The following is a 27,088-nucleotide window of genomic DNA, read 5'->3' on the forward strand; positions in this document are numbered from 1 at the left end:
GTGACCAGTCATTCCCAGTCCTTCTGCTGTTAGGGTCAGTTTGCATATTACCCTTTTACTATATAGGATAGAGGCCTGGTGCACGGGTGGGGGCCGGCTGGTTTGCCCTGAATGGTGTCCCGGATCAGGGTGGGGGTCCCACTTGGGTGCCTGGCCAGCTTGGATGAGGGGATGATGGCTGTTTGCAGCTGGTCACACCCCCTTCAGGGTGGGAGTCCCCACTGGGGTGCCTGGCCAGTCTGGGTGAGGGGCTGAGGGCCGTTTTCAGGCTAGCGGGTGACTGAAGCTCCCAACCTCTCCTTTTTTTTTCTTTTTTTATTCTGGGATTTATTTACCTTCTATGGCTGTCACTGGAGCTGAGAGCCGGCTTTAACTCTGAGGCTCGGCTCCAGCTCTGAGACCTCGGCTGCTGAAAGCAGGTATCTGGGTTTGTTTGGGTTCTATAATTGTAACACTGTTGCAGTCCTGCTAGCTCCAGCTCTGACAGCTGAAAGCAGGTTTCTGGGGTTTATTTACCTTCTATAATTGCAACATTGTTTCTTAGACTGCAAGCTCAGAGGCCGGCAGCAGCAGGCAGGGAACCTTGGCTTCCTCCATCACTGGAGAAAGCAAGCCTCCTGTTCGCTTCAGCTGCCTGGCTGCCGGCCGCCATCTTGGTTGGCAGTTAATTTGCATATCTCGCTGATTAGCCAATGGAAAGGGTAGTGAAGTTAAGGTTAATTACCATGTTTCTCTATTATTAGATAGGATAACATCAATAATTTATTAACCACCTTTGGAAAGTGCTAGGGAACCCAACTTATTTTGAAAATTGGTAATTGAAACAAGCAGTTGTGCTGCTTTGCTATGTGAACTGTACCTCAGGGTAATCAAATAGTTGATGAGAAAAAAAATTTTTTATAGAAGTATTTCAACTCATAAATGAAGAATGGTAAAAGTAGAGTATCATCACTTTGCAACCCTGTGATATTGTGATTTAAAAGAAATTTAGCATGTTCCCCAAAATGTGTACACACTTTGAATAATTATTAAATCTGAAAATAAAGAAACATAAAATGAGCAATCAGCTATTAAGTGTACACATTTTTTTCTGACACCCTATATATATGATACTGGAAGCTGGATGCACAAAATTCGTGCAAGAGTAGGCCTTCCTTCCCCCAGCTGCTGGCACTGGCTTCCCTCCAGCACCTGAGACCTGGGCTTCCCTCGCAAAGGGAGGCCCTGCCCACCCGTTGCAGCCCACTGGTTGGTAGCCTGGGCCTCCCTCTGCGGGGCGATCTTGGGGTGATGGCTGGGCCCCCGACCAATTGCATCGTGGCTGCTTTGGCTGTCCTGGCACCAGTGTGTGTCATACCACGGTCCCAGATGGTTGTCCGGATGATTGTCTGGATGGTTGTTCCACTGTTCGGCTGCTCAGTTGATTTGTATGGAGGTTTCTCATAAAAATTACAACTACCTTATGATCCAGCAATACAACTTCTGGATATTTAACTGAAGAAAATAAAAGTGGTATCTTTTTTTAAAAAAATATATTTTATTGATTTTTTACAGAGAGGAAGGGAGAGGGATAGAGAGAAACATCGATGAGAGAGAAACATCCATCAGCCGCCTCCTGGGGATGTGCCCGCAACCAAGGTACATGCCCTTGACTGGAATCGAACCTGGGACCCTTGACTCCGCAGGCCGATGCTCCATCCACTGAGCCAAACTGGTCAGGGCAAAAGTGCTATCTTGAAAATATATCCACACCTCCATATTTTCTTTTTATTAGCCAGAAAACAGAGATTTAGAAACTTGACCTGACTGAAAAGAAGAAAGAAATAGTGGACCTTGAAAATGACTTCAGGTTTTCTCACTGCGCAGAATATAGTCAAACACTGCTGCAGTTAAATATTTTACCCTTTGTTCTCCCTGCGTGATCTACAATAATAATCTGCTTCGTATTGATAGTTACTGCTGGGTTGCTGACAATTATCTGAAAGAGAAGTTGGGGTGCTTCACTGGGCTGGAAAAAGCATAGCTATCTCAGAAAGCAGGTCTAATTAAGCAAGTTTATTCTACAGTAGGTCCTCAGGTTACATCGGAGATCCGTTCCTACGGCGCGATGTAACGTGATTTTTGTTGTAAGTCAGAACCCACCTACATAAGCACCTACGTCACTCACATGGAGCACATACACAGCAGTAATGAAATGAAACAGTAAAACAATTTAAAAGAAAGATGACAATTCCTGACCTTGTGGTAAATAATAAAAAACATAAAGCACATATGTACATGTGTCGAATGACGGAACTTTTTTTAATATAAATGGGAGATGGGGACGTAACCATGAAACAACGTAACCCGAGGACTGTCTGTATATCTATAAAAGGCTAAGTTGACTCACACATGGGTGATACATATAAAGCTCTCACTGGCACCAATTTCATGTGTGCTTCAATCTGTCATTGTTGATCATGTATTTGGGTGACACTTCTATTATAGAGAAAGGGTGAATAGCAATATTAAAATATTATAATTAATTTCCTTTCAATGTGCACAAATTCGTGCACCAGGCCTCTAGTTGCTAAATAAATGAATACCTGCATACCTCCCTCCCTTTCTTGAAATCTAGTCAAGTGCCACCTTCTCTGTGAGGTCTTTCTTGAAGATCCTATATAAAATAGCATCTTTCCCCTACATACACAGAGAAACCATCTTCTTATCCCACTTTTTAAAAAATGTCACTTAGCACCATTTGACATAGTATACATTTTTTTACTTATTGTCTCTTTTCTCTTCCCTGTAGATTTCAATTTCCAGGAAGGAGACGACTGTATCGCCAACGCCTTAGAAGAGCATTTAACTCTTTTGTTGGGACTCAATGGTTATTTCCTGGATGAATTAATGAACCAATTCTGTCCGAAAGCATTCCCTCCGGGACCACAGACACTGCCAGGGTGGCCATGAGGTTTCCAGCACAATCGCGAGCTCGCCAGTGGGCACTCTAAACTCCTTCACTCCATAGGACTCCTCAAAGAAAGACACCGCTCTCTGCTGGGAACTGCAAAAACAATCGTGTTCCCCAGTTCATTTCTGCCCCTAAAATTTAACCAAAGACTTGACAGCTCGGGCCAATGCGGCGAATAAAAGTATTTAGCAAGTCACTTTATAAACTGGAAGGCGTTCACCAAAGTTTAACGGGTTTACTTGACTGCCACCAGCACTGTCAAGCAGTCGGAGAACAACAACAGCTAGTTCCCAGCAGGAGAGTCCTGGCCGCACGGGGTCCCGCACCGCGCTCCACCGCCCGGGGCTCAGGATTGGCCGAGGCTACACTGGCTCCGCCCCGACCGCGATGAGAGGGGCGTTTGGGCGAGGCTGTCTCCGGAGGCTCGTGGGCGGGGCTAAGCGGGGCGACGTCATCGCCTACGGGGCTCAGGATTGGCGGGAGCTCACAGGCACCGCCCCGGCCGGCCTGGGCGAGCGCAGGGGCGGGGCCCCCAGGGGAGCGCGGGGGGTGGAGGGGCCGGGCCGGGGCGGCTGAGTTTGGGGCTGGGGCTGGGGCTGAGGCTGGGGCTGGTGATGCTGCGGCTGGGCCGGCTTGCCAGGCTTGGGCGGAGGCCGAGGGATGGCGAATGTGCGGGTGGCCGTGAGGGTGCGGCCCCTCAGCCAGAGGTGAGTCCGGGCGGGAGGGGGCGCCGGAGGCGTCAAGTGAGTTCGGAGGGCGAGGCCCCCGTCCCTCCCGCGTCCCGGAGTGATTCCGTCGGGAGCCATCCGGCACCCAGTGGCCCAGCGGCCGGGGTCCGGAAACCTTCCAGGCCTGGCGAGTTGAGACCTCGGCTGGAGCTTTCGCGTGGTGCCCCCGCGGATAGCGGCTCCTGGATGGACAGGGCTGGGCCGCCCTGGTTCGGGGTCCCTGCAGTCCTGCCAGCAGTTGCGAGGGGCCGCAGCTCAAGTCTTGCGGCACGAGTTGGGCGCGCCTCCCGGATGCGTGGAGAAGGGCCGGGGAGAGGGCTGGTCAGTGTCCTCGCTCTTCTTGGTGGCTCTGGAGTCCCTGCGAGTACGGAGGCGCAGTGGTGGGTTTCTCCGCGAAGGTGTGGAGAAAGGCCGAGTGTGCGGCATGAGAGGGGCACAGGCCCAGCTGGACGGCAGAACTGTGAAATGGGGGCGGTGGTTCCAGCCCCTTCTCGCAGCTCAGCGTTGGCAAGTGCCCACGTCCTCATGGCTGCATCTCATTCTGCACCTCGCAGCTCTTGAGGCGTCCGGTGTCCAGCCACATGATTTCTTCCTTTTTCACTAACTTGCCATACATGGGTTTGGAAAGGCAGGGAAAGCTTCACAGAAGGGTTGGTGTTTGAACTTTTTTTTTTTTTAAAAAAATCTTTATTGTTGAAAGTATTACCTATGTCCCGCCTTTTCCCCCATCGACCCCTCCAGCTCACTCCTGCCCCAGGCCCTCACCGCCCCACGTCTGTGTCCGTGGGTTATGCATATATGCATGAGCTGGTTTATAAAGACCTATTAGAGCGGTGGTTCTCAACCTTCCTAATGCCGCGACCCTTTAATACAGTTCCTCATGTTGTGGTGACCCCCAATTTCATTGTTACAAATTGAACATAATTAAAGCATAGTGATTAATAACAAAAACAATATGTAATTATATATGTGTTTTCTGATGGTCTTAGGCGACCCCTGTGAAAGGGTCATTGGACCCCCAAAGGGGTCGCGACCCACAGGTTGAGAACCTCTGTGTTAGAGTTTGCTGATAGGTGGGGAAGGTGTAAAAAGCACTCCAGGTAGTAAAATACTGAGGGAAGGACTTGCTCTGTTAGGAAACAGGTAAGTTTGGTTGTTTGGGGAGAGGGTATGTGGAGGGAGGTGAGTAATAGGACATAAAGCGGTGGAGAGTGTGATTTGGGACCAGTGGCACATATTGGAATTATCTGGGACGTTAAAAAATTTCCAGGACATAAGATGGCTTGAAAATTGGGCAGAAGGCTCAAGAAGGTATTGTCTGCCGTAATAAAATTCGGTGCTAGCAGGGATTGTGTTTGTCCTGATATGGAGGTGATTGGCTTTGAAAAGTCATGCAGTCAGGGGGTAGGGGAGGCCAGGGGAATGTCAATGGGGGGAAGGGGGGGGGGGAGGAGACATATGTACAACTATCTGTAATACTTTAAACAATACAATTAAATTAAAAAAGAAAAGTCATGTAGTGGACAGAATAATGAGAAGAGGAGTGAGATGGGAGGAGAAACAAGAAAAACAGAAGAAAGTAGGAAAAAGGAAAAAGGGGCACAATGAAGAAAAGAAGGAAAGCGTCATGTGCCTGAGCTGCTGTGTTTAGATTGGTAAATTGATTACACCTGGCTTCTGCTTTACCAGGTGTGGTGGCTCAAGGTTGGTTTGTTAGCTTTTTTTGTTTGTTTTTTTGTTAATTGTCACCCAAGGATATTTTTTTTCTCCAAGTGGAAGGGACGGGGAGAGACAGAGAGAAACATTGGTGTGAGAGAGACACAGTGATTGGTTGCCTCCCACACATGCCCCAACCAGGGCGGGGATTGAGCTTGCAAATGAGCTACGTGCCCTTGACAGGAATTGAACCCATGACCCTTCAGTCCCTGGGCCAACACTCTCACCATTGAGCCAAACCAGCCAGGGCATGCCTAGGGGGCGTGCGGGGGGGGGGGGGTGCAGTGTTTATTGGTGCAGCTGCTCTCTGAGGGTAGCCTCTGGCAGATCCTTTTCTTTTAATCCTCACTTTTTTTTTTTTTTTTTTCCTCCCATACATTCCCTGACCAGGGATAGAAACCGAAACCTAGATATGTGCTCTGACGGGGAATCAAACTCACAACCTTTTGAACAATCCAACCAGCTGAGCTACCTGGCCAGGGCCCTCTGGCAGATCCTCTTCTTTGCAAAACTGTGCTTTTAAGGGTTCTCGGGATAACAACATTGACTACTCCTCACAGTAACTTCTCTGTTCCTTGGGAACTAAGGATTTATGATAGCATGGATTAGATTAAGAAAATGCTGTTGAAATAGAATTGTTACTTGCAGTCAGAGTAGAGAATAACATCTCAGTAAACAGAAGTGAGGTGGAAAGAAGGGCACAAAGCTTATTTACTGAGCTCATGTGAGGAGCCTTGAGCAGCAGGCAGTCGATTGTCAGGACTGCAGGTGACACCCAGGTGTGAGTGATTATAGCCAGCTGAAGATTCCGGAACACAGATTTAGGAGATCTGATGCTTTCAGCCACTTACGGAGACAGACACCGCAGTTACCGACACAGGAGTAGGGATACATTTTGTCCCAATAGCACTGGGCTCAGCTTCTCTTTTCTTGATTTAGAAAAAAAAAGGAATGTTTTTTTATGGGTTTGGGTCTCGTTTCTAGGGAGACCAAAGAAGGAGGAAGAATTATTGTGGAAATTGATGGCAAAGTGGCAAAAATCAGGAATTTAAAGGTAAGCCTGAAATTGCTTTCCTTTTTCTCTGCACCGAGGGGCTCATATCATTACAGGGCTTCTGAGGTGAAAGTGTGTATGTGCATATGTGTAAAGAGGGAGAGTGGGAGAGCTTTGACCAACCTCCAAGCAAATATAAAAAAGTAGGAAAGAGTGCAGGGGATGTTGCTGCTGCAGCCCAAGTTCTATCAAACGGGGTGCAGCTGTTTTGGAAACCGGTCAGTAGCCTCTTTGAAAGTAAACACAAGGAATGTATGTGGAGGCAGGCATGGCCAGCTTAAATCATGCTGGGGACAGTCCATGTGTATTCTTAACTCACCTGAGAACTAGTTAGACTTTGTCCCAAGCCTCTCATTTCATATCATTTGGTCTAGAGGTGTGTGCATCTGCTAATGCAGGATTCATTTTGGCCACAGTGAGGACCAAGTAAGAACCTTCCGACCTCAGAAGAGAGTCAGTCAGTCTCTAGTCTGAGTCTTGTTACAAATTCTCTTTCACAGATTTGACCAATATTTGAGTCACAATTGGACAAACTCTGGGTACTTCCTCCTTTACCCCTCACCACCTCTAAGGCTAATTTCCTCCACCCATTCCCCTCTTACCAGGCTAGTAGAAGAGATTCTTTCTGTGCCTTGGAGAGTGGAGGGTAACAGAGTGAGGGTTATCTGGACTCCAGGCCTCCCAGCCATGCGCACTCACATGCTACTCCTGTGATGTGATCTGCTTCCTTTTGTCAGTAGCCCTCTGCTAAAAGAGAACAGGAACCGTCAAACTGTCAACAGGAGCTCCCTGGGGACAAAAGGCCTTTTATTCTTTGCTGTCTCTTACTTATATCTCTGTTGCCTAATCACTTCAGCTGCCTTGTTCTGAGAGATCATATTTTTGGTTCTTAATAATTCCTGGCCAAGATCAAACTCGAATCTGCCTCTTGCACACCTTGCTGGCTGGTTGCTTCCCTGAGTTCAGTTACCTAAGAATCTCTTAGTCATTCTGACAGCCTCATTCTCCTGTGATCTGTGGATCCTACTGCTAGGGGTTGTCTCTCCCTGCCCAGAGTCTAAATTTTAAATAGAAAATACAGGCATTTCTGTGAATAATGCCATTCTCCCCAGCACAGTACCTTGAGGTTGTCGGTACAGTTCCAAGCTCTGGCTCTGTCTTCATTTACCTTGGGCAGTTGGATTGGTCCTAGCTCGTCTGCCCAATATGCTTTCTAATTCACTGTGAAAGCCTTAGGTTAATAGAGCCTGTCAGGCCCAGGAACTAAAGTATTCATGTATTTCTGTGTCTGCTATAGAAATACTTAGAGGGAAAAATGATAGTGATAAGAAGATGCCTGGAGATGTAAAGGTTTCTCTCCCAAGGTGTCCTATATCTCATTTGTTGGCATATACATGATAGTATGATAGACAGATATTTAATTAATTCTCTGCGGCTTTATTGAACCTAACAAGACGAGGACAGAGGTTACTTGTTTTCTTTTTTAGATAGATATCATAAAGATTCTCATGACCAGTTCAGGTCTCTCTCGCTACAGCAGAGAGGAAACTAGTCCTACTAGGCAGACTCTGATATTATAATAGAGAAGACACTGGATCCTATGTTTGATTTTAGGTGGACAGCCGATCAGATGGCTTTGGCGACACCCGGGAGAAGGTTGTGGCATTCGGCTTTGATTACTGCTACTGGTCAGTCAACCCAGAGGACCCCCAATATGCATCTCAGGATGTGGTAATGTCATTTTTCCTTCACTCTAATCAGTTTTTCATAACTGTATAATTATTGGGAAATTAACATGGAATCTGGACCCTTCATATTTCTTACTTATAGTAATTTGGTTAGAAACTAATGGTGTTTAATCTAAAAAGTGGTAGTCAGAGACATCAGTTGCAGAAAGAGGAAAGGACTGCTTGCTCAGGGCATGGGACTTGGCTAGTGTTTATTTAGGCTTCGGGCTCAGCATGATTCAGTGGGTACAAGTTAGTTTAGGTAGTGGTCTGCTCCTATGGTAAGTGAATGGGCTCATCTCAAACTTGGCCTTGTGACGGGAGCTGGAACTGCCAATGAGCGCCAGCCGCGGAGCAGGGCCCAGCCTGGAAAACAAAGGAGATTAATCCTGATCAAGATGACAACCTCCCAAAAGCACCGAGACTTCGTGGCAGAGCCCATGGGGGAAAAGCCAGTGGGGAGCCTGGCCGGGATCGGTGAAGTCCTGGGCAAGAAGCTGGAGGGAAGGGGCTTTGACAAGACTTATGTGGTCCTTGGCCAGTTTCTGGTGCTAAAGAAAGACGAAGACCTCTTCCGGGAATGGCTAAAGGACACATGTGGCGCCAATGCCAAGCAGTCCCGGGACTGCTTTGGGTGCCTTTGAGAGTGGTGTGACACCTTCTTGTGATGCTTTCTGGGGAGCCCCCCATCCCTAATGCCAGCCTTGAGTCTTCAGAGTTTGCAGCTCAGTGGGGACTATTCCCTTGTCCTCTACCAAGGAAACGATTGCTGTCTGCTCACCACCGATGTCCTCCGGGTCTCTGGGGGAGTTCTCTCCCCTCACCATTTCAACCTTTTTGGAATTCTCACTCTTGCATGTATCTCCCTTCTCTTTCCCCTGCCAGTTTCAGGTCGGTAATCAGCTTTTCTGAGTGGATTTCTGGTCCCTACCCTCACACCTGGTCTGTTTAATGACATTTGGCTTCCCTTTTGGCAAAACAGTCACTGTCCATATAAAGTTTTTGAAATCAATAAAGTCAGTGGCCTTCCAAAAAACCCCCCAAAAACAAAAACACACACAAAAAACTTGGCCTTGTGTTGCATGCAATGGAAGGGCCCAGGAATCCTAGAGGCTAGTCCAGCCGTGGGCAAACTACGGCCCGCGGGCTGGATCCGGCCCGTTTAAAATGAATAAAACTAAAAAAAAAAAAAGACCGTACCCTTTATGTAATGATGTTTACTTTGACTTTATATTAGTTCACACAAACACTCCATCCATGCTTTTGTTCCGGCCCTCCGGTCCAGTTTAAGAACCCATTGTGGCCCTCGAGTCAAAAAGTTTGCCCACCCCTGTAACTAGTATATAAGAGGTGAATTTTGTTGATCCGATGAGGATTGAGAGGATCAGCTAAGGCTGTTGGTCATGCTTCCTGTGTCTGGTAGTGCTGCCCAGCTCTCTCACAAGTTCCCGAGGCAGCAGGTCTTACCAGGTGGATCTACAGGACTTCCCTCTGTTTCCGTGAAACAACAGCATTGTTCTGATTTGTCCTGTCGAAGGTCATGACTTCAGTCCCCACGATGGCCAGCAAGCCTTGCCTCATTCAATTCTATGACCACAGACAATGGCCCTCACCCCAGCAACCTCCAGGGATTCTATGAAAATCCATCCCTAAAATTAGAAATATCATTTATTTGGCCTTCATGGATCAGTATCATCATACGTGTACATCTTAAAGCACTACAGGAGTATGTCATTAGAAAATACCGTTGGAAAGGGAAATATTTTGGGGAGAACCCTGGACAGCAATTGCCTATCTGTCTATATACATTTGGATAAAAAGCCAAAGTATTTTCTAAGTATTTTAGTCTTTTTTGTTTGTTAATCCTCACCCGAGGATATTTTTTCCATTGTTATTTAGAGAGCGTGGAAGGGAGTGGGGAGAGAAACAGAGAGAGAGAAACATAGATGGGTTGCTTCCCACAGGAGCCCTGACCAGGGCTGGGAATCCGGTCTACAAATGAGACACGTGCCCTTGACTGGAATCGGATCTGGGACCCTTCAGTCTGCCGGTTGATGCTGAGTCTATCCACTGAGACAAACCGGCTAGGGCAGTATTTTAGTCTTTTGTGCAACTTTCTAATTATGCCAAAGGAACAGTGCTATCAAGCTTGAGTGACTTAGAGGACAGCACTGATCTTCCGTTGATGTACATTTCTGAAGATGATTGGATAGTTCTAAACCTTTTGAGGGGAACATATGGAAACTAGACCTGAGACCATTGTGGGGTTTGTTGTCTCTGTGGGTTCTTTCTATTATAATATGAACACCCTACCTTTGCAGTCAAACTGGATTTGCTGTAACTCCTCAGCAGGAAAAGGCAGTGTGGGCATTACATGGCCCCTGCCGAGCCTTCTCTGTCCTTTGGAGATGAGGGGACTGGCAGGTGCAGGCTTGTCTAATGGCCCTTGATTTGTATCCCAGCACCCAAGTATTGCTGAGGTGTCTGGTTACTGCTATTTTTAATTGTTTTACTAAGATTCTCCAAGAAGAGCCAGGAAAGAAACCAACTCTCAGATAAGAGGATGGACTGTCTACAGCAGTTCACAGTTGTGACTGTATTTGTGGCATAGAAGGTAGTGCTCTTCCTATTAGTAGAAAGTGTGAACATACTGATAGCTATTTCAGTCCTCCCTGGCCATAGCACACTTAGAGCGGGCTGTTCTGTACCTAAGAAAAATGAACTGTTTTGTGTAACATTTGATACATCAATAATTTGGGAGGTGTGTGTATATTTGTAAATAAAAAAACTACATATATATATCTCAATAAGCTGGGGTATGATTTTGTGTGAGGCTCACATTTTACATTTATGTAGTTTAAATGTATAAAAATAACCTAGTGGAAGCCTAGACGTCCATAGATGAGGAGGATTCAGAAATACGATTTTTCCTTTGTTGCCTCATATGATTTGAAGTTTGATGGAAAGATCAAATGGGATTTTGGACAGGAAGCCTGTGTAGAGAGATAAAACCGAGTGTCCTGAGGTTGATTCTGCTTGTTTATTAATTGTCTAAGGCCTCATTGGTCCCAAGGGGAGCCAGGATAGGAGGGAGAAGGAAAGGAAACTTTGTCATGAGATGGAGTAGGGCCAAAGGTCCCAGAATGGTGGCAGGACTCACACCCATATGATTTGGTCAGAGGGACTCTGACGCGGAGATTGGAGTCTAGAGTTCACCCTAATCACTATGGCTCTGAGGTCACCAGGGAGTAGGAGAGGCAGATTATGCTAAAATCATAGGACTTGGGATGGGAAAGAATTTAGGTGTCATCCCAACGTGCAGCTATCTTCTCTGCAGGATTGGCGATCATATTTAGCGGGTTCTAGAGAAAGGGGTCAGTCTTATTGAAGTATAATTTAGATACAGTAAAATTCACCCTTTTAGTGTACAATTCTATGAGTTTTGACAAACACAGTTGTGTAGTTTACCATCATATATAAAACAGGGCATCACCCCCAAATTCCTTCATGTTGCTTTGTAGTCAGGCTGCTTCTTACCCCCACCCACTGGTAACCACTGATTTGTTTTTTGTCCCTATAGTTTTATCTATAGGATATCTATAAATCTAATAAAACAGAGTGTAGCCTTTTGTTCCAGGATGTCTACAAATGTAATAAAACTGTGTGTAATCTTTTGAGTCTGGCTTCTTCTTCTTTTTTTAATTTTTATTTTAGTTTGGTTTCTTTCATGTAGTCGAGATTCATCTCTGCTGTTGTGTGTATCATATCTTATTCTGACCTTGATTCAGAATTATTTAAATAATCTTCTTGCCCAGAAAGAAACTCATGGCTTTGGAAGCACTGATTTTAACAGCAAAGACTTGCACGTGGCAATGAGAGGACCCTGTCCTTTCATTAGTCCGAGGCTTGAACTTGGCCAAAACACTGTAGCCACGCCCCACAGCCAAGGCTTCTCCAGAATTGTCCTACATTTTTATCTGGCTTGAATCGATATTTAAGTTAATGTACTTCTCTGAAGTTAAACCTGGATTTGTATTCAGGCACAGCCACTTAGCTGACTTTCTTTGGACAAATCACTTAACCCCTCTGAGTCCTAGTTTCTTCTACTTCAATTATTGTGAGAAGGAAATGAAATACTTATGTAAAGTACCTAGCCCAGGGCTTGGCAACCAGGAGTTGAATAAGGGAGGTCATGAGTGCTGTGTCTTGGATCCCTGTTGTGTGATTACCATGATCTCAATATGAGAGAAGCAAGGCCCATGCTTCTAAGAGCTGAACTGGATTTGAAAAATCTCTTCTTTGAATCCGATTATGATCCCTTCTGGGATCAGCATGCTCTATTTGGAAAATTAACTTCCCTCCCTTCCTTCTGATCCAGAACATCTGTTGGAACCGGAGTCCTCTGCTGAGCGTATTGTGTTTGGGTGATTGTGTGTTTGTAAAACTTTCCATGAGGAGCATTAACTCAGCTTTACCCACCAAGGACTGTAATTGGCTGTCAAAGCAAGTGCAGACTGAGTCAACAGAAAGCACGTCCAGAAACAAAAAGCTACCCAGCCCTTGTTGGAAAGCAATTGCTCCTATTCTCCTGGGAATCTTTACTTTAAAATGGTCTGTTATTTAGCTAAAACACAATACCTAAAGCACTTGTAACTTTTCCAGATAAAAAGTCACGTGAGTGAGCCAGAGATTTCCTCCCCACAACCACTGAATACAAAACTGAACTTACAGCGTCAATGTGATTGTACTTGTTGTTTTAGTAGTTGTTTAGTCTCCACACACACACTGAACATCAAACAGAGTATATCCCATTGTCTACCATCAAAGAGGAGAGACAAAGACAGGGAGAAATAGAGGACGTGCGCGCGCACGTGTGTGTGCTACAGATTCTTTGGTGAATATTTTCTCCAGTTCCAGACTTCAACTTGAGTATGTCAGGAACTTGGAGAGGCTTCAGAGGACCCCCGCCCCAAATGATTAAAGGGCTCCCTGTAGGAACCAAGAGGAAAGCCACTACCAGTGTGGCACACCTCATAATCTGCATGGAATAGGATAGGGAGGTGGTAATGAGACTCTGCTAGTATGGAACATGGTGATTTTAGCAGTTTATGGTGTATTAGAATAAGCCAGTCTTCGTTGCCATTAGGATAAAATAGGGGATTTCCAATTAAACGTCACAGGATATGTATTTAGGACATGAAAAGTAACTATGCAGAATCTTTAAACTCTGTTATGTGGTAGCTAAATAGTTTGACTTTAGAATTCCAGAATGCTGATATTAGAAATGCTAGAGACTACTCAAGACACTTAAAGACAAAGGCCTAGAGAGACAAAAATAAGTTATAGATTTTTTTTCTCTTTTTGACCAATCCAGAATTGTGTGTAATGTTGTAGGGAAATGCCTAATGCTTATTCTAGTGACAGGGAACATGAACTACAACACAGAGGTTCCTGCATGGCAGGAAATGTGCTCTTAGCTGAATCCCAAGGAAAGACTTTTTCTTTAAGATTGGACCTACTCCTGGCTCTGTACTCAGTCAAGATGAGGCAGCTGCACTATTGCCATCTAGTACAGCGGTTCTCAACCTGTGGGTCGCGACCCCTTTGGGGGTCGAACGACCCTTTCACAGGGGTCGCCTAAGACCATCAGAAAACACATATATAATTACATTTTTTTGTGATTAATCACTATGCTTTAATTATGTTCAATTTGTAACAATGAAATTGGGGGTCACCACAACATGAGGAACTGTACTAAAGGGCCGCAGCATTAGGAAGGTTGAGAACCACTAATCTAGTAGGATGGGGGAGGCTTGAGTGCCTATTATTATAGTGTGACCAGGCTGCACTTAGAAGCAGCATTTCTGTCTGGGAATCTGAACCGATTATAAGATAAAGACAAATGATCTATCACTTCATGCCTCAGAAGGTGAGTACGATGAGGTGGAGAGAAGGAGTATGGCCCTCACTTTTTTTTTATGCCTCACTTCTTTGGTATCTCCTGAACTCGGAGTGTGAATGCAGGCTTTAGGGAAAGAGTCAAGAAGGCAGAATAATTACTGAAACTGAGGAGGGACTTAAGAGGCTCAAGAGAAGGGGAAACATGAGGAAGAAACAAAGGTGAGAAGGGATTTGAGAGTGCACAGCGGGAAGATGCTGTTAGTATCCTATCATTATTTACAGTAGATATTGTTGTCTTCATTTTAGGGATAGGCTCAAATAGGTTGAGTAGCTGGCTTTAAGGTCACACAACCAAGTGATGGAACAATCATTCAAGCTTTTTACTGTGAGACTCCAAAGTCCAAGCTCTCAAATGCTGCATGACACACAGCTCCATTTCTGTATTTTCAGTGCTACACATCTTAAATTAATGGTTATTGAATTAATTATTCAACTATGGTTCAGTGGATGAGAGATAAGTTGGGACTCTGCCTTTTGGATCTTGCTGCCTGTTTTGGCCTTGTAGTTTGCGTAAGTTAGAAAACTATAGACTTAGTTCCTTTGTGCATCCCTTTTCTCTAATACATGTATGTGCAAGGGAACTGAGGAGTGTGTGGGCGTCAAAGCATTTTCTCATGAATATTTGCAGAGCTGTGTACATTCCATCACTAGTGCTATTTCTTCCCAACCAAGATGGAGACAGAAGTAGAAGGGAGAGAATTTTATAAGAAAAAGCCTTTTTTTGTGCAATAATTGAATGGGCTCTGCAGGCATGAGTGGGGGAAGGGAGATTGCCATTTCAGTATGTTCCCTCGGCCAGCGGCACAGCTGCTCAGCTCTGTAAGCATGTCCATGGGCTGGATTTTAAAGGAATAAGGTCATTTTCTTGGCTTCATCTCTAACTCATTTTTTCCCCTCTCTAGAAACTTGATTATGAATCTTCAAAGACTCAGAAAAATCTGAAAAATAGAGATCCTTGACTCTTATTGTTTGCTGCTGATGCTAGATGCCTATACAAAAATGAATAGCAGAAGCTAGAAAAATATTTTAAAATGCAAAAAAGCTTGTTTGGATTTTTTTTCCCTCTGTGAGCCAAGGGTAACGAGAATTTCTGGTAGCAGCTGGAGCCCTTGAGATCTGGAGAGAGAGGTTATCTGGAGGGGAGGCATGCCGTAAGCTTGGTAGTCAGTTGTAAACCTGGGCAGCCTAAGCATAAATACAGATCGAGTCCTGAGTCAGTTGTCCTTGACATTACTACAAGTTCTCTTGCTTGCATCTGCAATGCTGAGAAGTACTCCTGTGCTCCCATTCTCTTTACACTTGAATTTGTCCTGGAGTTTAAAAGGGTTGTCAATTGCTTAAAGAGGAGAAGGATGATGATGGTGATGATTGCTTTGACAGTCTTTGGAAAAATTGACTTGCAAATAATCTAAATAAGAAGATATAAGATGAAGAATAGCCCTTTGAACCAAAGACGTGTGTGCACGACAGTAGTGCACAGGCAGAGGAAGCCACCTGGTCTCCCTTGCTAGGTGCTAAATTCTCTCCCACATACTTGCACAGTAAGCCTGTGTCCAAGTAGCCCCTCAGCACCATTTCAATGGTTCTGTGTTTGGGGGAGCCAGCCCATCTGACTAAGAAAAGGCCCCTTCTATCCCTAACTGGTTTGGCTCAGTGGATAGAGCGTCCGTCTGCGGACTCAGGGGTCCCGGGTTCGATTCTGGTCAAGGGCATGTACATTGGTTGCGGGCACGTCCCCAGTGGTGGGTATGCAGGAGGCAGCTGATCGCTGTTTCTCTCTCATCGATGTTTCTAGCTCTCTATCCCTCTCTGTAAAAAAAAACCCAATAAAATATATTAAAAAAAAGAAAGAAAGAAAAGGCCCCTTCTAAATGCAGTGTTCTGCGTTTGGCTATAATTATTTTTCTCCTTGTCCATTGGGATTTGAGAGCCCAACGACGTTCCTAAATCTTGACTTAATTTATAGCACAAATGTGAGGGAGAAATAAGAGTTGGACTGTTTTGTTTGTTTGAAATGCAGATTGTCTTGAAAATTATTGTAATATATGCAGATTCTGTCCTACCCTCACCCTCTTCCAAGATTCCTCACAGAAAAGGTCATACAGTGAGGCTTCCTGTTGGAAGCAGAGGGGCAGAGTTGGCCTACAGAGCCCTGGGGCTGTAATGTGAAGGGGAGGAGACTGAAATTCATGTCTTATCTCTGTTCTGTTAATAAAATGGGAGTGTGTGGGCTTTAAAAATTGTTTCTAAATGGAGGAGTAAATGATTTTATTTTGGTGGGGTTGGGACTTGCGGCTTTAAAAAAATTGCTTTTCAGTAGGATGTATATTTTTGTTGGATTTTTTTGTTTGTTTTTTTAGAATCCTCCACAGCAACATTCGAGACCATGAAGTTAAATCCAGAGACCTTTATCAATAATTGTACTGTTTGTATAAATAATTACAAAGATCCTCTTAAAACGTTCATAATCTTACAGTAAAAGATTAAACTGATATTTCTATAATAAAAGTAAATGTGAAGTATGTTTTTGTAAACACACACATAAAATAAATGCAGTGCTCTGAAAAGGGTTCAGATGCTGTGGGGGGGAAAATGGGACTGGTTTCTCTCTAGTTCTATGCTCAGCAGAAAATAAATGACTACATAAAAAGTGTTAGCAAATTAATTTATTAAAATATTTTGCTGTGGAGGCAATACAAGCTAACTCTATGATATTCAAATAATCCAGAAGGGTATAATGTAAAAAAGTGAAAAAAACCTTTCTCTTCTGTCTCCCTACCAGTCTTATTCTCTAGAGGTAACCACTGTCTATAGTTTTTTTGCTATTCTTCCAGACATCCTCTAAACATAAGTAAGCATAAATTATATCTTTTCTTAAAGAAAGGGACTTAAACCATGCATACTATTTTTCCAACTCACTTTATTCTACTCAACCAATCTTGGCCCTAATTTATTTGCAATACCTGTTGTTCTACCTCCCTGTTGTTGTTTTTTAAAATAAGTTTTTATTGATTTTTAGAGAGTGAGGAAGGGAGAGGGATAGAGAGATAGAAACATTGATGATAGAGAAACATCATCAATTGGCTGCCTCCTGCACACCTCCTACTTGGGATTGAGCCCACAACCTGGGCATATACCCTGACTGGGAATTGAAACAGTGATCTCTTGGTTTCTGGTTTAAGCTCAACCACTGCGCCATGCCGTCTGGGAGGCCTCACTGTTTTAATGCTACATAGAATTCCATTGTATGAGGGTGTTATAGTTTAGTTTTCTGTGATGGACAATTAGGATATTTCCAGATTTATGCTATTCTATCTAATAAAGATGGAATATGCTAATTGACCCTCACATCATAAAGATGGTGGTGCCCTCAGCCAATAGGGGGGAATATGCTAATTGACTGCCACACCCTCAAAGATGGCGGCACCCAGTCCCCTCAGCCCCACCAGGGTGGCAGATGCATGGCAAGGCCGGGCCTGCCCCCGGGTGGGCTCGGCCTTGCTGTGCACCTGCCTCCAGAGTCCCCTAGTCCCCTCAGCCTCCCAGTCCCCCAGGGCTGTCCTGAGGCGCAAGCAAGCCTCTGCTGTCGGCTGCCCAGCTACCCAGGGCCATCCAAGGCTCAGGTAATCAGGGCCGGCCAAGGCTTGCACTGCCGGCAGTCGCAGCAGCAGAGGTATGATTGGGGCGTCGCCTTCCCCTGATCGCTGGGTCGCCTCCACCCCTGAGGGCTCCCGGACTGTGAGAGGGGCAGGCCGGGCTGAGGGACGCCCCCCTCCAGTGCATGAATTTTCATGCACCTGGCCTCTAGTTATACATAATACTGGAGTGAGCATCTTTACATTTTTTGCCAAGTATAACTGTAAGATAATTTGCTACAAGTACAGTTGCATGTTCAAAGAGTATGTATAGTTTAAATTTCAACAGATTTTTGTCCAACTGACTTCCAAAAATATTGTAGCAATTTACACCCTTAACACTAATGTATCAATACTTTATGACAACCCTTGCCAACATTAAGTGTTACCATACTTTGTAACTTTTGCCTAACTGATATGTAGAAATAGTGTCTTATTGTTGCCTTTTATTTTATTGTAATTGAGGTTGAGCATCATTTTGTGTTTCTTGGCCATTTGTATCTTTTCTTCCCTGTGAAGTGTGTGTTCATATATTCCCCCCCCTTTTTTCTACTGTATTCATTTTTTTTTATTTTTAAGAGAAGTTAGCATATTAAGGAAATTGATCCAAATGTCATAGATGTCGCAAATATTTTCCCTGTTTTTACTTTTGTTTTCATTATTATTTTATTTTTAATTTAAATTCTTTATTTTTTAAAGTATTGTTGTTATTATTTTTTTTAAAATATATTTTATTGATTTTTTACAGAGAGGAAGGGAGAGAGATAGAGTCAGAAACATTGATGAGAGAGAAACATCGACCAGCCGCCTCCTGCACATCCCCCACCGGGGATGTGCCCGCAACCCAGGCACATGCCCTTGACCGGAATCGAACCTGGGACCTTTCAGTTCGCAGGCCGACGCTCTATCCACTGAGCCAAACCGGTTTCGGCATGTTGTTATTATTTTTATAGTAACCCTCCCACCCCCGCCATGTGTGTGTTTAAATGTAGTTGAATTTATCAGCCTTCCTATATGGCTTCCTGGTGTGTTAAGTTGTAAAAAAAAACCCCATTTCTGAGATTATAAAGGTATTCACCATGTGTGTCTTTTTCTGGTATGATAGTAGATTTATCTTGTTAATATTTTAATATTTGGTCCATTTGAAATGAGGTAGGGCTGCAGCTTCATTGTTCCCCGCCTCCCAATAGTTAGCCAGTTGTCCCCTTCCCATTTATTAAAACCCATCCTTTCTCCACTGATGTAAAAAGCCCTTTTATCCTGTATTAAATTCCAGCGTATACTTGGAGTCTCTTTTAAAACTCTGTTTTGTTCCATTGACCTATTTGTATTCTTGTGCCAGAACCACACTGTTTCAGAAGTTTTCAAATGTACATAAAAGTATATGCCATAGTGTTTCCCTACTTTTTAGTATTTGACAGGAGTAATCCTTTCTCATGGTTATTTTGGTTATTGTTCTTCCCCCAAATGCCATGTACTTCCTGCTTTTGCTCCTGCTGCCTCCTCTTTCTAAAATATACAAAAACTAGAGGCCTGATGCATGAAATTCGTGCAAGAGTAGGCCTTCCTTCCCCTGGCTGCTGGCACTGGCTTTCCTCTGGCACCTGTGACCCGGGCTTCCCTCTGGCCGCCGGCAGGCACAAGCTCTGTGGCTTGCCTCAGCCCTGGTAGCCACAGCAGCTTGCCTCAACCTGAGGCAAGACAAGCCAGCAGGAAAATGGGTACTTTCACTTTAGATAATTTGGGAAGCCATGAAAAATTTTAACATGACTGCAGGAGGCAGAGTATCCTGGATTACAGAAACAGCATTCACTCATTCAACAAGCATTTACCTAATGTATGCCAGGAGCATGCTGGGTTCTTGGTAAACAAACTGTGAGTACGTGTATGTGCGTATGCATATGTTTTGCTCAATTACTTTACCTCAATTGCTATATCTCTGTTTCTGTAGATCAGATTTTAAGCAAATCTAACGTCTCCTCTAGAGGTTCTAATAGGCTGTAGTGCCCATGTCACCTTTCTGTCCCCCACACTGTTGCTTGGACACCACTGCCTTCCTTTGTTTCCATATCCTAGGTGTGAGGCCATGGTATCTCATCTTTGCTGCTCTCTCAGGAGCCTGCCTATGGGGCATGATAGAGATCTTTTCTTGTTCCAGATGGTAGAAGTGTTCTTATTTTAACATTTAAGCTACTTTCTTGTAGAAAAATAGCCTCTAGGAGCACATTACTAGTTTTTCCTTATGTATGTGCATGCTCATTGAGCTTTACTAGGACCTTGCATGTCCAGATGCCCCCTTACTGTGAATGGAAGAGGATGTACCTCCTCCTCTTTGGGAACATAGAAGTAGAGAGCCTGCTGTAGTTCTGCCTTGCTTCTCAAAGTATGGAACTTAATATTGCCTAGAGCAGGGGTGGGGAACCTTTTCTCTGCTAAGGGCCATTTGGATATTTATAAATCTTTCGAGGGCCATACAAATTATCAATTTAAAAATTAGCCTGCTATATTTGGTCAAACATTTAATTAACTCACCCCTAATGCCTTGGCAGGGCCATACCAAATGATTTTGCGGGCCTTACACGGCCCTCAGGCTGGACGTTCCCCACCCCTGGCCTAGAGCTTGTCAGAAATGTGTACTTTCAGACCCCACCCAAATGTACTGAATCAAAATCTGCATTTAAAAAAGATCACCGGAACCAAGATGGTGGCATAGGTTAACGCCGGAGATTGCTGCCTCGAACAACCAATTCAAGGGTACACCTAAAAGACGGAACGGACATCATCCAGAACCACAGGAAGGCTGGCTGAGTGGAAATTCTACAACTAGGAGGAAAAAGAATATCATACCCAGACTCAGAGGAGGCGCAGTGCTGAAGTGAAATACTCAGGTTCAGAGTGCGCGCGGAGCGGGCTGGCGGCGGAGGGCGCGGTGGTTGTTTTCAATCGGGAGGGAGGTTCAGACTCTGAGCTCCAGATCCGGGCGAGTCTCTAGGGACCCAGACTCAAACGGGAGAAGCGGGACTGTCTGGCTTCGGTTGGAACTCGAAGGCAGCTTTCTCTCCGAGGTTTGCAGCGGTTGCTGGGACTCTGCGAGGCAGAGCCCCTAGGGACGGAACTGAGAGCAGCCATAACTGCTCACTCTGCCCGCCCTGTTTGATCCCACACAACCCGCCCCGCCCAAGCCCTGCACAGAGCCATTTGCCGGATAGCCTCAGGCAAACGCTAGATTAGCACCTCCCCAGGGGACAGAAGTTTTCCCACTGCAGACACAGCTGACTCTCACAGCCAGTTGGCCTGGAGGTTAAATCCCCCCAGTATTAACTACAACAATCAAGGCTTAACTACAACAAGACTGCGCACAAAGACCACTAGGGGGTGCACCAAGAAAGCATAAAAAATAATGCGGAAACAAAGAAACAGGACAAAATTGTCAATGGAAGATAGAGTTCAGAACCACACTTTTAAGGTCTCTCAAGAACTGTCTAGAAGCTGCCGATAAACTTAATGAGATCTACAAGAAATCTAATGAGATCCTCGATGTTATGATAAAGAACCAACTAGAAATTAAGCATACACTGACTGCAGTAACGAATACTATACAGACTCCCAACAGCAGACCAGAGGAGCGCAAGAATCAAGGCAAAGATTTGAAATGCGAAGAAGCAAAAAACACCCAACTGGAAAAGCAAAATGAAAAAAGAATCCGAAAATACGAAGATAGTGTAAGGAGCCTCTGGGACAGCTTCAAGCGTACCAACATCAGAATTATAGGGGTGCCAGAAGATGAGAGAGACCAAGATATTGAAAACCTATTTGAAGAAATAATGACAGAAAACTTCCCCCACCTGGTGAAAGAAATAGACTTACAGGTCCAGGAAGCGCAGAGAACCCCAAACAAAAGGAATCCAAAGAGGACCACACCAAGACACATCATAATTAAAATGCCAAGAGCAAAAGACAAAGAGAAAATCCTAAAAGCAGCAAGAGAAAGAAACTCAGTTACCTACAAGGGAATACCCATACGACTGTCAGCTGCTTTCTCAACAGAAACTTTGCAGGCCAGAAGGGAATGGCAAGAAATATTCAAAGTGATGAATACCAAGAACCTACAACCAAGATTACTTTATCCAGCAAAGCTATCATTCAGAACTGAAGGTCAGATAAAGAGTTTCACAGATAAGGAAAAGCTAAAGGAGTTCACCACCACCAAACCAGTATTATATGAAATGCTGAAAGGTATCCTTTAAGAAGAGGAAGAAGAAGAAAAAGGTAAAGATACAAATTATGAACAACAAACATGCATCTATCAACAAGTGAATCTAAGAATCAAGTGAACAAATAATCTGGTGATCATAATAGAATCAGGGACATAGAAAGGGAATGGACTGACTATTCTTGTGGGGGGGAAAGGGGTGTGGGAGATGCGGGAAGAGACTGGACAAAAATCGTGCACCTATGGATGAGGACAGTGGGTGGGGAGTGAGGGCGGAGGGTGGGGCGGGAACTGGGAGGAGGGGAGTTATGGGGGGAAAAAAGAGGAACAAATGTAATAATCTGAACAATAAAGATTTAATTAAAATAAATAAATAAATAAATAAAAAAGATCACCTAGAGATACATATGTATGTGAGGAAGATTCAGATCCAAGATTTCTGGGGTAGAGCTTAAGATGCTGCTGGGCTGAGGACCACACTTAGTAATAAGATTCTAGAGTACATGATATATTCCGCCTTGATGGATGGAATTGACTGCATTTTCCAAGGACCAGTTAACCATACTTTTCCTTTGTCTGTAAAATGTGCATTATTCCCTGATTGAAATTCCTCTTACTTGTCTGTCTGGCTGACTGAAGAAAGAAACTGTATTAGACTCTGACATATCCACTTATGTAACTGCCAATTTAGGCAAACCTCGATGGCTTTGGTCTAGTGAAACAAACTTTATGTGATTTAAATAGCCTTGGTTTTCTTTTTTATTAAAAAATGATTTATTGATTTTGAGAGAGAAAGAGAGACGCTGATTTGTTGTTTCACTTAGTTTTGCATTCATTGGTTGTTTCTTTCTTTTTTTTTTTGGTTGTTTCTTATATGTGCCTTGACTGGGGATTGAACCCCCAACCTTGGTGTATCAGACGATGCTCTAACCCACGGAGCTACCTGGCTAGGATAGCCTTGGTTTTCTTTTGTTTGTTTTTAATATATTTTTATTGATTTCAGAGAAGAAGGGAGAGGGAGAGAGAAGGAAACTTTAATGATGAGAGAGAATCATTGATTAGCTGCCTCCTGCACGCCCCCCACTGGGGATGGAGCCTGTAATCCGGGCATGTACCCTTACTGGGAATTGAACCATGACCTCCTGGTTCATAGGTCAACACTCAACCACTGAACCATGCTGGCCAGGCTGGTTTTCTTTCTTCTTCTTTTTTTTTAAATCCTCACCAATGATATTTTTTCCACATTATTTTTTAAAAAATATATTTAATTGATTTTTTACAGAGAGGAAGGGAGAGGGACAGAGAGTTAGAAACATGGATGAGAGAGAAACATCGATCAGCCGCCTCCTGCACACTCCCCACTGGGGGTGCGTCCGCAACCAAGGTACATGCCCTTGACTGGAATCGAACCCGAGACCCCTGAGTCCGCAGGCTGACGCGCCATCCACTGAGCCAAACCAGCCAGGCTCCACATTGATTATTTTTAAAGAGAGTGGAAGGGAAAGAGGAAGGGAGGGAGGAAGAGAGAGAGAGAGGTGAAAGAGATACATTGATTGGTTGCCTACCACACACCCCAACCAACTGGGGATTGAACCTGCAACCCAGGTATGTGCCCTTGACCGGGAATTCAACCCTTTGGTGCATGGGCGGATGCTCCAACCATTGAGCAACACCGGCCAGAGACAGCTTTAGTTTTTTTTTTAATCTCAAGAGAGTGATAATTTTCCACTTACCAACATCACAGGAGTATTGTTAGCATAAAATGAAGTATTAAGCTTGAGAGAATTTTGGAAAAAGAAATGTTAAATAAATACCAGTTGGTATTATTACTACTGTATTACATCCTCTGTTGTTTCTATACCAAGAAAGACAGTGTGTTTATGGAGTTTTTCATGTGGCCAATGAAAGTATCTTCTGCTTTTAATTCTTTAATAAAAATATTTTTTCTAGAAATATTAAACTTAAAAAATACCTAATTTAAAAAATAGGTAATATATGCACATGTCAGAAAGAAACAGTATAAAAGGATTATACAGTGAAAATTAAATCTTTCTATCCCCATCTCCTTCCCTATGATGAGGCAAACATTGTTATCAATTCTTTTTTATTTTTTATTATTAGTTAAGGTATTACAAATGTGTCCTCATCCCCCCCATTGACCCCCAACCTCCCCCCCCCACACACAAACTCATGCTCCCATCCCCCTGTTGTCCATGTCCATTGGTTTGGCTTATATACATGTATACAAGTCCTTCGGTAGATCTCTTCCCCTTACCCCCGCCCTCCCCTATTTTCCTTCTGGGGATTGATAGCCTGATCGCTGTTTCTCAGTCTTTGGGTCTGTCCCTTTTCATCAGTCTATGTTGTTCTCTATAATCCACAAATGAGTGAGATCATGTGGTATTTATCTTTCTCTGACTGGCTTATTTCACTTAGCATGATGCTCTCCAGTTCCATCCATGCTGTTGCAAAAGGCAAGAGTTCCTTTTTTTTTTACCGCAGCATAGTATTCCATTGTGTATATGTACCACAGTTTTCTAATCCACTCATCTGCTGATGGGCACTTAGGCTGTTTCCAAATCTTAGCTATGGTGAATTGTGCTGCTATGAACATAGGGGTGCATATATCCTTTCTAATTGGCGTTTCTGGTTTCTTGGGATATATTCCTAGTAGTGGGATCGCTGGGTCAAATGGGAGTTCCATTTTTAGTCTTCTGAGGTAGCTCCATACTGTCTTCCACAATGGCTGCACCAGTCTGCATTCCCACCAGCAGTGCAGAAGGGTTCCTTTTTCTTCACATCCTCTCCAACACTTGTTGTTTGTTGATTTGTTGATGATAGCCATTCTGACAGGTGTGAGATGATAACGCATTGTCGTTTTGATTTGCATCTCTCTTATAATTAGTGACTTTGAGCAGGTTTTCATGTCTTTCGGCCTTCTGTATGTCCTCTTTCGAAAAATGTCTATCTAGGTCCGTTGCCCATTTTTTTTATTGGATTGTTTATCTTCCTTTTGTTAAGTTTCATGAGATCCCTGTAAATGTTGGAAATTAAACCCTTATCGGTGGTATCATTGGCAAATATGTTCTCCCATGTACTGGGTCTTCTTGTTGTTTTGTTGATGGTTTCCTTTGCTGTGCAAAAGCTTTTTATTTTGATGTAGTCCCATTTGTTTATTTTCTCTTTAGTTTCCATTGCCCTAGGAGCATTATCAGAGCAGAAATTCCTTTGGCATATGTTTGCGATTTCGCTGCCTGTGGATTCCTCTAGTATTTTTATGGTTTCCCGTCTTACGTTTAAGTCTTTTATCCATTTTGAGTTTATTTTATTTTATTTTATTATTTTTTTAAATCTTTAGTGTTCAGATTATTACATTTGTTCCTCTTTTTTCCCCCATAACTCCCCTCCTCCCAGTTCCCGCCCCACCCTCCGCCCTCACTCCCCACCCACTGTCCTCATCCATATGTGCACGATTTTTGTCCAGTCTCTTCCCGCATCTCCCACACCCCTTTCCCCCCCCCCAAGAATAGTCAGTCCATTCCCTTTCTATGTCCCTGATTCTATTATGATCACCAGATTATTTGTTCACTTGATTCTTAGATTCACTTGTTGATAGATGCATGTTTGTTGTTCATAATTTGTATCTTTACCTTTTTCTTCTTCTTCTTCTTCTTCTTAAAGGATACCTTTCAGCATTTCATATAATACTGGTTTGGTGGTGGTGAACTCCTTTAGCTTTTCCTTATCTGTGAAGCTCTTTATCTGACCTTCAGTTCTGAATGATAGCTTTGCTGGATAAAGTAATCTTGGTTGTAGGTTCTTGGTATTCATCACTTTGAATATTTCTTGCCATTCCCTTCTGGCCTGCAAAGTTTCTGTTGAGAAATCAGCTGACAGTCGTATGGGTATTCCCTTGTAGGTAACTGAGTTTCTTTCTCTTGCTGCTTTTAGGATTTTCTCTTTGTCTTTTGCTCTTGGCATTTTAATTATGATGTGTCTTGGTGTGGTCCTCTTTGGATTCCTTTTGTTTGGGGTTCTCTGCACTTCCTGGACCTGTAAGTCTATGTCTTTCACCAGGTGGGGGAAGTTTTCTGTCATTATTTCTTCAAATAGGTTTTCAATATCTTGGTCTCTCTCATCTTCTGGCACCCCTATAATTCTGATATTGGTACGCTTGAAGCTGTCCCAGAGGCTCCTTACACTATCTTTGTATTTTCGGATTCTTTTTTCATTTTGCTTTTCCAGTTGGGTGTTTTTTGCTTCTTCGCATTTCGAATCTTTGCCTTGATTCTTGCGCTCCTCTGGTCTGCTGTTGGGCGTCTGTACAATATTCTTTATTTCAGTCAGTGTATGCTTAATTTCTAGTTGGTTCTTTATCACAATATTGAGGGTCTCATTAGATTTCTTGAGGATCTCACTACATTTATCGGCGGTCTCACCAGTCTTTTCGAGGGCCTTACTAAGTTTATCGGCAGCTTCTAGACAGTTCTTAAGAGACCTTAAAAGTGTGGTTTTGAGCTCTATATCTTTCATTTCTGACATTTGCGTCCTGTTTCTTTGTCTCCGCATTTTTTTATCTTTTCTTGGTGCACCCCCTAGTGGTCTTTGTGCGCAGTCTTGTTGTAGTTAAGCCTTGATTGTTGTCAGCAGTCCCGGGGGTGATTTGACCTCCAGGCTAACTGGCTATGAGAGTTAGCTGTGTCTGCAGTGGGAGAGCTTCTGTGCTGGATCTCTAGGGCGGTGCTAATCTAGTGTTTGCCTGAGGCTATCCGGCAAATGGCTCTGTGCAGGGCTTGGGGGGGGCAGGTCCCCAGGGATCTACAGGGCGGGCCGGATCTAGCAGTTATGGCTGCTCTCAGTTCCATCCCTAGGGGCTCTGCCTCGCAGAGTCCCAGCAACTGCTGCAAACCTCGGAGAGAAAGCTGCCTTCGAGTTCCTACTGAAGCCAGACAGTCCCGCTTCTCCCGTTTGAGTCTGGGTCCCTAGAGACTCGCCCGGATCTGGAGCTCAGAGTCTGAAACTCCCTCCCGATTGAACACAACAACCGCGCCCTCCGCCGCCAGCCCACTCCGTGCGCACTCCGAACCTGAATATTTCACTT

General features: G+C 44.1%; 2 protein-coding genes across 7 annotated transcripts in view; both read left to right on the top strand.

The window, feature by feature from the left end:
- The first annotated feature begins 3,542 nt into the window (after positions 1 to 3,542).
- The window catches only part of STARD9 (StAR related lipid transfer domain containing 9), a 101,143-nt gene continuing 77,597 nt past the window's right edge, over positions 3,543 to 27,088 (top strand). For all 6 annotated transcript variants that reach the window (XR_004966030.1, XR_004966031.1, XM_036298917.1 and 3 more), the window contains exons 1-3: positions 3,543 to 3,660; positions 6,382 to 6,451; positions 8,066 to 8,182. Coding sequence is in view for 4 of the 6 variants with exons in the window: in XM_036298917.1 (XP_036154810.1) it covers positions 3,614 to 3,660; positions 6,382 to 6,451; positions 8,066 to 8,182 (234 nt within the window). In the remaining 2 variants the exon portion in view is untranslated. The remainder of the gene's footprint in view (positions 3,661 to 6,381; positions 6,452 to 8,065; positions 8,183 to 27,088) is intronic.
- On the top strand, positions 8,178 to 9,302 carry LOC118650509 (barrier-to-autointegration factor-like). The gene has a single exon (XM_036298934.1). It carries the CDS (start codon positions 8,457 to 8,459, stop codon positions 8,820 to 8,822), a length of 366 nt encoding a protein of 121 aa, XP_036154827.1. The 5' UTR covers positions 8,178 to 8,456; the 3' UTR covers positions 8,823 to 9,302.

Source organism: Myotis myotis, unplaced genomic scaffold (assembly GCF_014108235.1).
Source record: "Myotis myotis isolate mMyoMyo1 unplaced genomic scaffold, mMyoMyo1.p scaffold_m19_p_1, whole genome shotgun sequence".
Lineage (NCBI taxonomy): Eukaryota > Metazoa > Chordata > Mammalia > Chiroptera > Vespertilionidae > Myotis > Myotis myotis.

Bases quoted from the DNA above. Each gene is read 5' to 3' on its own strand.
- LOC118650509 (XM_036298934.1), top strand. From the start codon at position 8,457: ATGGTAAGTGAATGGGCTCATCTCAAACTTGGCCTTGTGACGGGAGCT.